Source organism: Aulonocara sp. 'chitande type north' Nkhata Bay, linkage group LG7 (assembly GCF_057382095.1).
Source record: "Aulonocara sp. 'chitande type north' Nkhata Bay isolate Kocher_YH1m ecotype deep benthic linkage group LG7, A_spYH_male_GT1.1, whole genome shotgun sequence".
NCBI classification, from domain to species: Eukaryota; Metazoa; Chordata; class Actinopteri; order Cichliformes; family Cichlidae; genus Aulonocara; species Aulonocara sp. 'chitande type north' Nkhata Bay.
Window position 1 is genome coordinate 45,200,569 of NC_141350.1, and position 16,673 is coordinate 45,217,241.

General features: G+C 38.9%; 1 protein-coding gene across 1 annotated transcript; it reads right to left on the reverse strand.

Moving 5' to 3' along the window:
* Positions 1-4,432: 4,432 nt before the first annotated feature.
* On the reverse strand, positions 4,433-5,762 carry LOC147325942 (uncharacterized). Its single transcript, XM_086302544.1, has one exon. It carries the CDS (start codon positions 5,639-5,641, stop codon positions 4,433-4,435), a length of 1,209 nt encoding a protein of 402 aa, XP_086158670.1. The 5' UTR covers positions 5,642-5,762.
* Positions 5,763-16,673: the final 10,911 nt, after the last annotated feature.

Consider the following 16,673-nt stretch of genomic DNA (forward strand, 5'->3'; position numbering starts at 1 on the left):
AGTACGGTGGATTAGAAAACCTGCTCACAAGTTGAATAAACACCCAGGATTGTTTCATCATTTTCATTCAAAACCAATATTTGAGTCAAAATGAGAAAGTTGTTTGTGCTGTCTGATGAAGAAGAAGCAAAATAAAGTGCAGTTTTGATGTAGATGATGTTGTATACAAACTAGAAGAGGAAGATAGTAGGATCTCTGTATCATGCTTTGTCACTTTGTACCATGTAATTCTTTCTATTTCCACCAGGGGGTGTTTTCAGAGGTGGTAGGTGGTAAAAGAAGAAGTGTAATATATGAGCGTTTATGTTTCTCTACATGGGTAAAAGTACTCCATGTCGCCCTCTGGTGGTAGCAACCAACTATGAAAAGAATGGATGTTGGATCTTAACTAAATGATAAAAAGTTTTATTACTTTGTATTACTTTCTTTAGTTTGGTAAAATTTACAGTTTTAATCCCGTAAGAAAATAAATCACTATCATAGAGAGGGATATTAGTAATTCGTTTGTTAATAACACTTTGTTTGTGTTTGCTAATGTTTCGACAGGAAAATGGTTTTCTACAAAGTTGTTTCATGTACAGAGTAACACACACACACACACACACACACACACACACACACACACACACACACACACACACACACGTATGACTTTGCCGGTTTCAGCTGAAACAATTTCAGTGTTTCAAACCATGTTCCAGGATTTTTCCTTCACCATTTATGAGGTTTCAAGAAGAAGATAAACGACAGATATGAATGTTTGAAAAAGTTATAGATGAAAAGATGAAAAATACTCAAAGGATAAATTCAATTGGTTTATTGTTTTATGAATAAGTTGAAAAAGAAAAAGTTAAACAAGTAAATAATGAAACAAGGTAAAATGAAGTAAGAACAAAACGTTAACAAGTAAATAATGAAACAAGGTAAAATGAAGTAAGAACAAAACGTTAACAAGTAAATAATGAAACAAGGTAAAATGAAGTAAGAACAAAACGTTAACAAGTAAATAATGAAACAAGGTAAAATGAAGTAAGAACAAAACGTCAACAAGTAAATAATGAAACAAGGTAGAGGAGAGAAAACCCCAACAATCCCCTCTGAGCACGCACTAGGCGACAGTGGGGAGGAAAAACTGCCTTTAAACGGGCAGAAACCTCCGGCAGAACCAGGCTCAGGAGGGGACAGTCAACTGCCGGGACTGGTTGGGGAGGTGAACAGAGGTGGAGCAAGACGAGGCTACACCTGCTGAGGAAGCAGTAGAGTTCCTCCTCCAGGGCCAGCGGAAGCGTTTGTTCTTCTTTTTCATGCAGTTTTCTACAAGAGCTTTTTTTTCCAGGATGAGGGTTCTCAACTCATCGATGGTTTCTTTGTTTTGTTTCTCAAGCTTCTTGCACGTTTTCTCCACCTCTTCCAACGTTGCTTGTTTTTCTTCAAGCTTTTCCCTGAGCTCTTTGGATGTTTCCTCCTGCATTATCTTGTCCTTGTGCATGTCTGCGTTTCTCTGTTGTACTTCTTTGTACATGTCTTGTAGCTCCTCATTTCTTTTGTGGATATCTTGGAGCGTACGCTGCAGGTCGTCATGTATGTTGTCTTGTTCTTGCTTTTGCGCCTGCATTTCAGTGTGTTTGCGCTTCAAGTTGTTGTATTCCAACAATATCCCCTTAGTGAGCTCGGAGTTGTTTCTCGCCATTTGCTCCATCCTTTTCTGCATGTGCGAGCATTGTTTGTCCAGTTTTTCTTTTTCCCCTTCTAGTTGCTTTTTCTCGTGAAGGTGGTCTTTATTTTGGCGCAGAGTATCATCCACCTTCTCTTTCAGCATTCTGTATTTTTCCTCCGTGACTTTGAGTTTGTGCTCCATGTCTCTTTGCCTTTTCTCCTGTTCTTCCTTCTGTTGGAGGATTTCTTTATTTTTTTTCACAGCTTCATCGAAGTTTGTTTGGAGCAGCCGATTCATTTGGTCCATATATTGGAGATCCCATTCTGTCTTCTCAACAGTAGCTTTGCTGTCTTTAAGCTGGTTGGACATCTCCTTTAGTTCCACGCTCTTTTGCTTGTTTTCCTTAATTAGGAAGACAATCTGCTCTCGGGCTTGTCCAAACTTGATTCCCCAACCCTCATTAATAATATTTATGTCGGGCTGGCGTTTTTGTCTTTCTTCCAGGTTCTTATTTTGCGCTTCCATCTGTCTACACTTCTCCTCCAGTTGAAGTTTCTCTTCTTCAATCTGTTGAATTTTATTCTGGAGGTGGTAGTTTTCCTTCTTACTGTCATGTAATGCCCTTTGGACGGCTAAGAGGTCATTTGGGGAAATTGGCCGGCCACGACAGGAAGGAGAAGCGGCGTAATCTTTTTGCCTTGGTTGGTGTCTTGTTGGATACATGTTGAAGGTTGTACACGACAACTCTGAAAAGGTTTCCAAAAGTTTCTGTGGTGAACGTGTGAAGGCTGCAAACACAAATGCTGCGAAGACACGAACTAAAAAACTGCTGTGTGTCACCCCTGTTTAAGGAAAAACTTCAAAGGATCGTGTAGTGACATCATAACTCCGTGAGCCAATGAGATTGTCATGTGACATTTTGGAATGGGGATATTTTTTTTTAAACCGTTTTCAAATTTAACTTAATATTTGACTGTTTCTTAACTGACCTGTTTAGCTGATTAAGAAATGAATTGAAACGAGCATCACTAACGTTATATAACAGACAACAGAAAAAAAACAGTTTTTTTTTCTAAGTAATAGAGGTATAATACATTTTTTAAAATTTTTTTTTTAATTATCCTACTTTTTATAAGAGGGAACATTATTTAAAGAATATGTATTTAATTGGAAAACTCTCTATTCGTCTAAAGGCTATAACAAGAAAGGTGAGCTTCCTGCTCAAAAATGAAATGACCAAAATAAATGGAGCATTTCTCTGCAATTACAAAGTCTGTGTAAACAATCTTGGTTTCAAAATAAGGCTAATGCTGGTGAGATGTCATCACAGGTGTAAATATTACTGCAGATGTTACTATGTCAAAGTTTCACAACTGTCTTATGTTTATTTATGTAGGCAAGACCTACTTTTCACTTTTTTGCTTTGCTATATGTTCTTGAGTGTATTAGTTTGCCAGCAGCACGAACATGTACTAGTGTCAATAATAATAGTACGGTGGATTAGAAAACCTGCTCACAAGTTGAATAAACACCCAGGATTGTTTCATCATTTTCATTCAAAACCAATATTTGAGTCAAAATGAGAAAGTTGTTTGTGCTGTCTGATGAAGAAGAAGCAAAATAAAGTGCAGTTTTGATGTAGATGATGTTGTATACAAACTAGAAGAGGAAGATAGTAGGATCTCTGTATCATGCTTTGTCACTTTGTACCATGTAATTCTTTCTATTTCCACCAGGGGGTGTTTTCAGAGGTGGTAGGTGGTAAAAGAAGAAGTGTAATATATGAGCGTTTATGTTTCTCTACATGGGTAAAAGTACTCCATGTCGCCCTCTGGTGGTAGCAACCAACTATGAAAAGAATGGATGTTGGATCTTAACTAAATGATAAAAAGTTTTATTACTTTGTATTACTTTCTTTAGTTTGGTAAAATTTACAGTTTTAATCCCGTAAGAAAATAAATCACTATCATAGAGAGGGATATTAGTAATTCGTTTGTTAATAACACTTTGTTTGTGTTTGCTAATGTTTCGACAGGAAAATGGTTTTCTACAAAGTTGTTTCATGTACAGAGTAACACACACACACACACACACACACACACACACACACACACACACACACACACACACACACACACACACACACACACACACACGTATGACTTTGCCGGTTTCAGCTGAAACAATTTCAGTGTTTCAAACCATGTTCCAGGATTTTTCCTTCACCATTTATGAGGTTTCAAGAAGAAGATAAACGACAGATATGAATGTTTGAAAAAGTTATAGATGAAAAGATGAAAAATACTCAAAGGATAAATTCAATTGGTTTATTGTTTTATGAATAAGTTGAAAAAGAAAAAGTTAAACAAGTAAATAATGAAACAAGGTAAAATGAAGTAAGAACAAAACGTTAACAAGTAAATAATGAAACAAGGTAAAATGAAGTAAGAACAAAACGTTAACAAGTAAATAATGAAACAAGGTAAAATGAAGTAAGAACAAAACGTTAACAAGTAAATAATGAAACAAGGTAAAATGAAGTAAGAACAAAACGTCAACAAGTAAATAATGAAACAAGGTAAAATGAAGTAAGAACAAAACGTTAACAAGTAAATAATGAAACAAGGTAAAATGAAGTAAGCACAAAAAGTTAAGTAAATATTGAAACAAGGTAGAGGAGAGAAAACCCCAACAATCCCCTCTGAGCACGCACTAGGCGACAGTGGGGAGGAAAAACTGCCTTTAAACGGGCAGAAACCTCCGGCAGAACCAGGCTCAGGAGGGGACAGTCAACTGCCGGGACTGGTTGGGGAGGTGAACAGAGGTGGAGCAAGACGAGGCTACACCTGCTGAGGAAGCAGTAGAGTTCCTCCTCCAGGGCCAGCGGAAGCGTTTGTTCTTCTTTTTCATGCAGTTTTCTACAAGAGCTTTTTTTTCCAGGATGAGGGTTCTCAACTCATCGATGGTTTCTTTGTTTTGTTTCTCAAGCTTCTTGCACGTTTTCTCCACCTCTTCCAACGTTGCTTGTTTTTCTTCAAGCTTTTCCCTGAGCTCTTTGGATGTTTCCTCCTGCATTATCTTGTCCTTGTGCATGTCTGCGTTTCTCTGTTGTACTTCTTTGTACATGTCTTGTAGCTCCTCATTTCTTTTGTGGATATCTTGGAGCGTACGCTGCAGGTCGTCATGTATGTTGTCTTGTTCTTGCTTTTGCGCCTGCATTTCAGTGTGTTTGCGCTTCAAGTTGTTGTATTCCAACAATATCCCCTTAGTGAGCTCGGAGTTGTTTCTCGCCATTTGCTCCATCCTTTTCTGCATGTGCGAGCATTGTTTGTCCAGTTTTTCTTTTTCCCCTTCTAGTTGCTTTTTCTCGTGAAGAAGGTCTTTATTTTGGCGCAGAGTATCATCCACCTTCTCTTTCAGCATTCTGTATTTTTCCTCCGTGACTTTGAGTTTGTGCTCCATGTCTCTTTGCCTTTTCTCCTGTTCTTCCTTCTGTTGGAGGATTTCTTTATTTTTTTTCACAGCTTCATCGAAGTTTGTTTGGAGCAGCCGATTCATTTGGTCCATATATTGGAGATCCCATTCTGTCTTCTCAACAGTAGCTTTGCTGTCTTTAAGCTGGTTGGACATCTCCTTTAGTTCCACGCTCTTTTGCTTGTTTTCCTTAATTAGGAAGACAATCTGCTCTCGGGCTTGTCCAAACTTGATTCCCCAACCCTCATTAATAATATTTATGTCGGGCTGGCGTTTTTGTCTTTCTTCCAGGTTCTTATTTTGCGCTTCCATCTGTCTACACTTCTCCTCCAGTTGAAGTTTCTCTTCTTCAATCTGTTGAATTTTATTCTGGAGGTGGTAGTTTTCCTTCTTACTGTCATGTAATGCCCTTTGGACGGCTAAGAGGTCATTTGGGGAAATTGGCCGGCCACGACAGGAAGGAGAAGCGGCGTAATCTTTTTGCCTTGGTTGGTGTCTTGTTGGATACATGTTGAAGGTTGTACACGACAACTCTGAAAAGGTTTCCAAAAGTTTCTGTGGTGAACGTGTGAAGGCTGCAAACACAAATGCTGCGAAGACACGAACTAAAAAACTGCTGTGTGTCACCCCTGTTTAAGGAAAAACTTCAAAGGATCGTGTAGTGACATCATAACTCCGTGAGCCAATGAGATTGTCATGTGACATTTTGGAATGGGGATATTTTTTTTTAAACCGTTTTCAAATTTAACTTAATATTTGACTGTTTCTTAACTGACCTGTTTAGCTGATTAAGAAATGAATTGAAACGAGCATCACTAACGTTATATAACAGACAACAGAAAAAAAACAGTTTTTTTTTCTAAGTAATAGAGGTATAATACATTTTTAAAAAATTTTTTTTTAATTATCCTACTTTTTATAAGAGGGAACATTATTTAAAGAATATGTATTTAATTGGAAAACTCTCTATTCGTCTAAAGGCTATAACAAGAAAGGTGAGCTTCCTGCTCAAAAATGAAATGACCAAAATAAATGGAGCATTTCTCTGCAATTACAAACTCTGTGTAAACAATCTTGGTTTCAAAATAAGGCTAATGCTGGTGAGATGTCATCACAGGTGTAAATATTACTGCAGATGTTACTATGTCAAAGTTTCACAACTGTCTTATGTTTATTTATGTAGGCAAGACCTACTTTTCACTTTTTTGCTTTGCTATATGTTCTTGAGTGTATTAGTTTGCCAGCAGCACGAACATGTACTAGTGTCAATAATAATAGTACGGTGGATTAGAAAACCTGCTCACAAGTTGAATAAACACCCAGGATTGTTTCATCATTTTCATTCAAAACCAATATTTGAGTCAAAATGAGAAAGTTGTTTGTGCTGTCTGATGAAGAAGAAGCAAAATAAAGTGCAGTTTTGATGTAGATGATGTTGTATACAAACTAGAAGAGGAAGATAGTAGGATCTCTGTATCATGCTTTGTCACTTTGTACCATGTAATTCTTTCTATTTCCACCAGGGGGTGTTTTCAGAGGTGGTAGGTGGTAAAAGAAGAGGTCAGCAGGAAGATGGCGAAGAGCGACCAAAGACCAAGAAAAAGAGGCAGTCAGGCAAAGATGAAGAGTATTATATCCCTTACAGACCTAAAGACTTTGACTCTGAGAGAGGGTGAGGCATTAAACTGTTGCATCTGTTTCTTTAAAAAATGTGAATGGCTTTGTGTTTTATGCTGTTTTGTCCTGTGTTATGCATCGACAGGTTGAGTCTCGGTGGAGAGGGCAGTGCTTTTGAACAGCAGGCCTCTTCAGCTGTCCTTGATCTCATGGGAGATGAAGGCGATCGCCTTAACCAGCAGAAGAAAATGATGAAATGGTACAAATTTCCCTATGTTTGACTCAGTATCCACCAAATGGTCATTTCAAACTATAATTTAAAGTCTTTTTTCCCCCTTCTTTTTTTAGGGACCGTAAGAGGAAGCGTTTTGTGAGAGAAACGGGAAAAGAAGACCAGAAGAAGAAGATCAAAACAGACAGCGGTCAGGTTATCAGTAACAAGAAGAACAGGAAGAACTTGTATCCTTCCAACAAAAAGCTTCTCTGTGTGCTGCTCTCAATGACTCTCTTCTCTACTCCTATGACAATATTAAGCTGTACTGTGAAGATGTTGTATCACTTGACAACATGTCAGTTATGAGGAGTGAAGGAAAAAATACAAGATTGATGATACAGGATCTGGATCAGATGGAGAAACAGGCGGAGGAGGCAGGAAGCCAGCAAGAGGTAGGAAGGCATCAAAATGAATAGCACAAACATGTCTGCCTGTTAAATATAGAACATCAGCCACCATGTTTTAACTCAACTCTAAAGGTAAATACTTCAAGTCCCTCTTCCAGCCTTGCGAGCTATAACCTCCAACCTCTTTGTTGTGTCGTGCCTCTCCCAGGTCGTGGCCGTGGCCGACGAGGTCCAAACGTACAGAGCTCCGGTGACCACAAAGCACGCTCGGAGCTGAAAACAAAGGATCAGATCATGAAGCAGCGCAAGAAAAAGCAGAAGCACCAGTTCCTGCAGGGCGGAGGGATGAGGAAGCTCCGCTCCAAGAACAAAAAGTGGCTCGGAGAAGTTAAAAAGTCAGGTTTTGGAAGGGGTGGCCATAAGAAAGGCAAGCTGAGGAAGAAACTGTGAGGAGGACAGAGGGTTGATGGTGTGGAGGACATCACGAGGAACTGGGTGATAAGCGTCAGAATCATCTGAGAACATCACCAAAGATTTTCCTGGCGCTTTGTGTGACTGTAGATTAAGGAGAAAATCATTTGTGCATCTTTGCACTGCAGAAATGCACGTCACTTCTTCCTTGATGGCCTGCTGAACTCTGCGTTTGCCACAGAGTTATGTTTAATTATGATCCACTAACCTGGATTTACTACTTGTAAGCATGTTGGCAGTCTAATAAAAGTGTTTTGGAGTACTGAAATATGTCTTATCAAAATGGTAAAATACAGATATTAAATATTGTGTGCTTAATTTGCAGTTAGTTTCAAAAATCGTCTCGCCCATCTTTTCTTAAAATAAGAGGTGCTCTATAAAAATGACATTAAATTCTGTAAACGTGCTCTATTTGCAATTATTTATCATTACTGTTGTCCAAGTGGTCTCATTTCAAAGTTGAAAGCGAGCATCGGAACGGGCAAGAAAGGCGACTTTTAATTGACTTTGAATGTGTTGTGGTTACTGATATCAGATGGGCTGGGTTGAGAAACTGGCTTAGAATTCCTCTTGCCTTCAGCATGGCCACGCCCCTCTGACTTCTGCAATCAACAAGGCATTTTTACCCAGGGAAATGTTTATTTCGCTTTTCAGTTTGGACTGTTCTCTGTAAATTCCTGAGAAAATTTGAGAAGATCAGGAGTGTCTGAAAAACGTAAAACAGCCCATCTGTCACCAACAGCAATGCTGCCTTCAAAGTCACTTAAATCACCCTTTTTTTTTTCTGGCATGTGATTGGCTGATTAGATATTTGCATTCACAAGCAGCTGAATAGGTTAGTGCAGGGGTCAGCAACCTGCGGCTCTTTAGTCCTTTTAGTGCGGCTCTGCGTGGTTTGGGAAAATAAATTATTTTTTTAAGTAATTAGCTGAAGTGTATTTTATTTGTGTTAGTTCTTTTTTAACTTGTAGTTCTAAATTGGAAGATTACTGTGATATTGAAATGAAATATAAATATAAAATTATATTCTATTAGTTTTTGAACGCTCAAAATAAGCGTCACACTTGCGGAAGCCGATATACCCGCCGAAACGCCGTGCATTTATCGAGACTTTCAACCCCAGGTAGGCTAATTATCAATCTTCGGATCCACATTATGTCAGCAGCTCCACCGTGAACTATGTTAAAAACAAACACCGCTCACGCCTCACAGATGACAGCTTACAGTCCTGCGTAAAGATGAAAGTGACTTCATACAGCTCCGATTTGCAGACGCTGTGCGCAGAGATTCAGGAGCAGAAGTCCCATTGTAAACATATCACGGCAGACCCAACGATGTTTCCATGAACACGCTTTACAGCTTCTCTTTATTGACCACTTTTCACACACGGTTGCTGTATGCATACAGCCGGTGTTAAAGCTCACAGCCCGACACATACCAACACAACAGCATAGAGAGCACAGACGTTAAGGCGCCGAGGCGTGATCGCGGGTGCCGCTCAGGTGCGTCCGCCTCCCCTGCAGCGGCGCTGCAGACCACGCCCCGCCACACACATTAACCAGGTAAAATACATATTGTCAGGGTTCCTGGGTCGGTGACCCAGTGTTTTCAGTTTTGTTCATGTTCATATATATATATAGCATATAGTAAACAATGAATCTGTAAACGACAGCTGTTGACATTTTTTAAAAATGAATGAAAAAGCATATTTAAATAATCAACATACATGATTTAAATATAAACACACACGTGACAAGAGACAGAACGTGTAGAAGATATATGCAGAAAGAGCTTTCAGTGGTCAGCTGATAACATGATATCTAAAAAATACATAGCTCATTTTCCTGTCTGTTAGTTGGACATGCTAACCTGTTAACAAGCTCCTATATTCACCCATACAGTTTGTAGATCATTTTGCTAAAATAGGTAAAATCTCCACTCTTTCAGGGCACTAATAGGCTAAAGGCATATTACAAAAGGTCATTCATGTATTCACAGATTCTCTGTAGTTATTCTGCTGCTCATTCACCTGTAAAAACCACACCAATCATTATTTCAACAGCCTTTTTATTTTGGAACAAAAGCATTTGACGATATGACTTACAGGACGTTACCAAATTCATGAAGCTATATTTGTGAGTTTATTTATCAATATCAGTTTAATGTAAACAGACTGATGTAGTAATAGACAGTAAAATGTTGGTGCGTGTGTAATATATGAGCGTTTATGTTTCTCTACATGGGTAAAAGTACTCCATGTCGCCCTCTGGTGGTAGCAACCAACTATGAAAAGAATGGATGTTGGATCTTAACTAAATGATAAAAAGTTTTATTACTTTGTATTACTTTCTTTAGTTTGGTAAAATTTACAGTTTTAATCCCGTAAGAAAATAAATCACTATCATAGAGAGGGATATTAGTAATTCGTTTGTTAATAACACTTTGTTTGTGTTTGCTAATGTTTCGACAGGAAAATGGTTTTCTACAAAGTTGTTTCATGTACAGAGTAACACACACACACACACACACACACACACACACACACACACACACACACACACACGTACGTATGACTTTGCCGGTTTCAGCTGAAACAATTTCAGTGTTTCAAACCATGTTCCAGGATTTTTCCTTCACCATTTATGAGGTTTCAAGAAGAAGATAAACGACAGATATGAATGTTTGAAAAAGTTATAGATGAAAAGATGAAAAATACTCAAAGGATAAATTCAATTGGTTTATTGTTTTATGAATAAGTTGAAAAAGAAAAAGTTAAACAAGTAAATAATGAAACAAGGTAAAATGAAGTAAGAACAAAACGTTAACAAGTAAATAATGAAACAAGGTAAAATGAAGTAAGAACAAAACGTTAACAAGTAAATAATGAAACAAGGTAAAATGAAGTAAGAACAAAATGTTAAGAAGTAAATAATGAAACAAGGTAAAATGAAGTAAGAACAAAACGTCAACAAGTAAATAATGAAACAAGGTAAAATGAAGTAAGCACAAAAAGTTAAGTAAATAATGAAACAAGGTAAAATGAAGTAAGAACAAAACGTTAACAAGTAAATAATGAAACAAGGTAAAATGAAGTAAGAACAAAAAGTTAAGTAAATAATGAAACAAGGTAAAATGAAGTAAGAACAAAAAGTTAAGTAAATAATGAAACAAGGTAAAATGAAGTAAGCACAAAAAGTTAAGTAAATAATGAAACAAGGTAGAGGAGAGAAAACCCCAACAATCCCCTCTGAGCACGCACTAGGCGACAGTGGGGAGGAAAAACTGCCTTTAAACGGGCAGAAACCTCCGGCAGAACCAGGCTCAGGAGGGGACAGTCAACTGCCGGGACTGGTTGGGGTGGTGAACAGAGGTGGAGCAAGACGAGGCTACACCTGCTGAGGAAGCAGTAGAGTTCCTCCTCCAGGGCCAGCGGAAGCGTTTGTTCTTCTTTTTCATGCAGTTTTCTACAAGAGCTTTTTTTTCCAGGATGAGGGTTCTCAACTCATCGATGGTTTCTTTGTTTTGTTTCTCAAGCTTCTTGCACGTTTTCTCCACCTCTTCCAACGTTGCTTGTTTTTCTTCAAGCTTTTCCCTGAGCTCTTTGGATGTTTCCTCCTGCATTATCTTGTCCTTGTGCATGTCTGCGTTTCTCTGTTGTACTTCTTTGTACATGTCTTGTAGCTCCTCATTTCTTTTGTGGATATCTTGGAGCGTACGCTGCAGGTCGTCATGTATGTTGTCTTGTTCTTGCTTTTGCGCCTGCATTTCAGTGTGTTTGCGCTTCAAGTTGTTGTATTCCAACAATATCCCCTTAGTGAGCTCGGAGTTGTTTCTCGCCATTTGCTCCATCCTTTTCTGCATGTGCGAGCATTGTTTGTCCAGTTTTTCTTTTTCCCCTTCTAGTTGCTTTTTCTCGTGAAGGTGGTCTTTATTTTGGCGCAGAGTATCATCCACCTTCTCTTTCAGCATTCTGTATTTTTCCTCCGTGACTTTGAGTTTGTGCTCCATGTCTCTTTGCCTTTTCTCCTGTTCTTCCTTCTGTTGGAGGATTTCTTTATTTTTTTTCACAGCTTCATCGAAGTTTGTTTGGAGCAGCCGATTCATTTGGTCCATATATTGGAGATCCCATTCTGTCTTCTCAACAGTAGCTTTGCTGTCTTTAAGCTGGTTGGACATCTCCTTTAGTTCCACGCTCTTTTGCTTGTTTTCCTTAATTAGGAAGACAATCTGCTCTCGGGCTTGTCCAAACTTGATTCCCCAACCCTCATTAATAATATTTATGTCGGGCTGGCGTTTTTGTCTTTCTTCCAGGTTCTTATTTTGCGCTTCCATCTGTCTACACTTCTCCTCCAGTTGAAGTTTCTCTTCTTCAATCTGTTGAATTTTATTCTGGAGGTGGTAGTTTTCCTTCTTACTGTCATGTAATGCCCTTTGGACGGCTAAGAGGTCATTTGGGGAAATTGGCCGGCCACGACAGGAAGGAGAAGCGGCGTAATCTTTTTGCCTTGGTTGGTGTCTTGTTGGATACATGTTGAAGGTTGTACACGACAACTCTGAAAAGGTTTCCAAAAGTTTCTGTGGTGAACGTGTGAAGGCTGCAAACACAAATGCTGCGAAGACACGAACTAAAAAACTGCTGTGTGTCACCCCTGTTTAAGGAAAAACTTCAAAGGATCGTGTAGTGACATCATAACTCCGTGAGCCAATGAGATTGTCATGTGACATTTTGGAATGGGGATATTTTTTTTTAAACCGTTTTCAAATTTAACTTAATATTTGACTGTTTCTTAACTGACCTGTTTAACTGATTAAGAAATGAATTGAAACGAGCATCACTAACGTTATATAACAGACAACAGAAAAAAAACAGTTTTTTTTTCTAAGTAATAGAGGTATAATACATTTTTTAAAATTTTTTTTTTAATTATCCTACTTTTTATAAGAGGGAACATTATTTAAAGAATATGTATTTAATTGGAAAACTCTCTATTCGTCTAAAGGCTATAACAAGAAAGGTGAGCTTCCTGCTCAAAAATGAAATGACCAAAATAAATGGAGCATTTCTCTGCAATTACAAACTCTGTGTAAACAATCTTGGTTTCAAAATAAGGCTAATGCTGGTGAGATGTCATCACAGGTGTAAATATTACTGCAGATGTTACTATGTCAAAGTTTCACAACTGTCTTATGTTTATTTATGTAGGCAAGACCTACTTTTCACTTTTTTGCTTTGCTATATGTTCTTGAGTGTATTAGTTTGCCAGCAGCACGAACATGTACTAGTGTCAATAATAATAGTACGGTGGATTAGAAAACCTGCTCACAAGTTGAATAAACACCCAGGATTGTTTCATCATTTTCATTCAAAACCAATATTTGAGTCAAAATGAGAAAGTTGTTTGTGCTGTCTGATGAAGAAGAAGCAAAATAAAGTGCAGTTTTGATGTAGATGATGTTGTATACAAACTAGAAGAGGAAGATAGTAGGATCTCTGTATCATGCTTTGTCACTTTGTACCATGTAATTCTTTCTATTTCCACCAGGGGGTGTTTTCAGAGGTGGTAGGTGGTAAAAGAAGAGGTCAGCAGGAAGATGGCGAAGAGCGACCAAAGACCAAGAAAAAGAGGCAGTCAGGCAAAGATGAAGAGTATTATATCCCTTACAGACCTAAAGACTTTGACTCTGAGAGAGGGTGAGGCATTAAACTGTTGCATCTGTTTCTTTAAAAAATGTGAATGGCTTTGTGTTTTATGCTGTTTTGTCCTGTGTTATGCATCGACAGGTTGAGTCTCGGTGGAGAGGGCAGTGCTTTTGAACAGCAGGCCTCTTCAGCTGTCCTTGATCTCATGGGAGATGAAGGCGATCGCCTTAACCAGCAGAAGAAAATGATGAAATGGTACAAATTTCCCTATGTTTGACTCAGTATCCACCAAATGGTCATTTCAAACTATAATTTAAAGTCTTTTTTCCCCCTTCTTTTTTTAGGGACCGTAAGAGGAAGCGTTTTGTGAGAGAAACGGGAAAAGAAGACCAGAAGAAGAAGATCAAAACAGACAGCGGTCAGGTTATCAGTAACAAGAAGAACAGGAAGAACTTGTATCCTTCCAACAAAAAGCTTCTCTGTGTGCTGCTCTCAATGACCCTCTTCTCTACTCCTATGACAATATTAAGCTGTACTGTGAAGATGTTGTATCACTTGACAACATGTCAGTTATGAGGAGTGAAGGAAAAAATACAAGATTGATGATACAGGATCTGGATCAGATGGAGAAACAGGCGGAGGAGGCAGGAAGCCAGCAAGAGGTAGGAAGGCATCAAAATGAATAGCACAAACATGTCTGCCTGTTAAATATAGAACATCAGCCACCATGTTTTAACTCAACTCTAAAGGTAAATACTTCAAGTCCCTCTTCCAGCCTTGCGAGCTATAACCTCCAACCTCTTTGTTGTGTCGTGCCTCTCCCAGGTCGTGGCCGTGGCCGACGAGGTCCAAACGTACAGAGCTCCGGTGACCACAAAGCACGCTCGGAGCTGAAAACAAAGGATCAGATCATGAAGCAGCGCAAGAAAAAGCAGAAGCACCAGTTCCTGCAGGGCGGAGGGATGAGGAAGCTCCGCTCCAAGAACAAAAAGTGGCTCGGAGAAGTTAAAAAGTCAGGTTTTGGAAGGGGTGGCCATAAGAAAGGCAAGCTGAGGAAGAAACTGTGAGGAGGACAGAGGGTTGATGGTGTGGAGGACATCACGAGGAACTGGGTGATAAGCGTCAGAATCATCTGAGAACATCACCAAAGATTTTCCTGGCGCTTTGTGTGACTGTAGATTAAGGAGAAAATCATTTGTGCATCTTTGCACTGCAGAAATGCACGTCACTTCTTCCTTGATGGCCTGCTGAACTCTGCGTTTGCCACAGAGTTATGTTTAATTATGATCCACTAACCTGGATTTACTACTTGTAAGCATGTTGGCAGTCTAATAAAAGTGTTTTGGAGTACTGAAATATGTCTTATCAAAATGGTAAAATACAGATATTAAATATTGTGTGCTTAATTTGCAGTTAGTTTCAAAAATCGTCTCGCCCATCTTTTCTTAAAATAAGAGGTGCTCTATAAAAATGACATTAAATTCTGTAAACGTGCTCTATTTGCAATTATTTATCATTACTGTTGTCCAAGTGGTCTCATTTCAAAGTTGAAAGCGAGCATCGGAACGGGCAAGAAAGGCGACTTTTAATTGACTTTGAATGTGTTGTGGTTACTGATATCAGATGGGCTGGGTTGAGAAACTGGCTTAGAATTCCTCTTGCCTTCAGCATGGCCACGCCCCTCTGACTTCTGCAATCAACAAGGCATTTTTACCCAGGGAAATGTTTATTTCGCTTTTCAGTTTGGACTGTTCTCTGTAAATTCCTGAGAAAATTTGAGAAGATCAGGAGTGTCTGAAAAACGTAAAACAGCCCATCTGTCACCAACAGCAATGCTGCCTTCAAAGTCACTTAAATCACCCTTTTTTTTTTCTGGCATGTGATTGGCTGATTAGATATTTGCATTCACAAGCAGCTGAATAGGTTAGTGCAGGGGTCAGCAACCTGCGGCTCTTTAGTCCTTTTAGTGCGGCTCTGCGTGGTTTGGGAAAATAAATTATTTTTTTAAGTAATTAGCTGAAGTGTATTTTATTTGTGTTAGTTCTTTTTTAACTTGTAGTTCTAAATTGGAAGATTACTGTGATATTGAAATGAAATATAAATATAAAATTATATTCTATTAGTTTTTGAACGCTCAAAATAAGCGTCACACTTGCGGAAGCCGATATACCCGCCGAAACGCCGTGCATTTATCGAGACTTTCAACCCCAGGTAGGCTAATTATCAATCTTCGGATCCACATTATGTCAGCAGCTCCACCGTGAACTATGTTAAAAACAAACACCGCTCACGCCTCACAGATGACAGCTTACAGTCCTGCGTAAAGATGAAAGTGACTTCATACAGCTCCGATTTGCAGACGCTGTGCGCAGAGATTCAGGAGCAGAAGTCCCATTGTAAACATATCACGGCAGACCCAACGATGTTTCCATGAACACGCTTTACAGCTTCTCTTTATTGACCACTTTTCACACACGGTTGCTGTATGCATACAGCCGGTGTTAAAGCTCACAGCCCGACACATACCAACACAACAGCATAGAGAGCACAGACGTTAAGGCGCCGAGGCGTGATCGCGGGTGCCGCTCAGGTGCGTCCGCCTCCCCTGCAGCGGCGCTGCAGACCACGCCCCGCCACACACATTAACCAGGTAAAATACATATTGTCAGGGTTCCTGGGTCGGTGACCCAGTGTTTTCAGTTTTGTTCATGTTCATATATATATATAGCATATAGTAAACAATGAATCTGTAAACGACAGCTGTTGACATTTTTTAAAAATGAATGAAAAAGCATATTTAAATAATCAACATACATGATTTAAATATAAACACACACGTGACAAGAGACAGAACGTGTAGAAGATATATGCAGAAAGAGCTTTCAGTGGTCAGCTGATAACATGATATCTAAAAAATACATAGCTCATTTTCCTGTCTGTTAGTTGGACATGCTAACCTGTTAACAAGCTCCTATATTCACCCATACAGTTTGTAGATCATTTTGCTAAAATAGGTAAAATCTCCACTCTTTCAGGGCACTAATAGGCTAAAGGCATATTACAAAAGGTCATTCATGTATTCACAGATTCTCTGTAGTTATTCTGCTGCTCATTCACCTGTAAAAACCACACCAATCATTATTTCAACAGCCTTTTTATTTTGGAACAAAAGCATTTGACGATATGACTTAC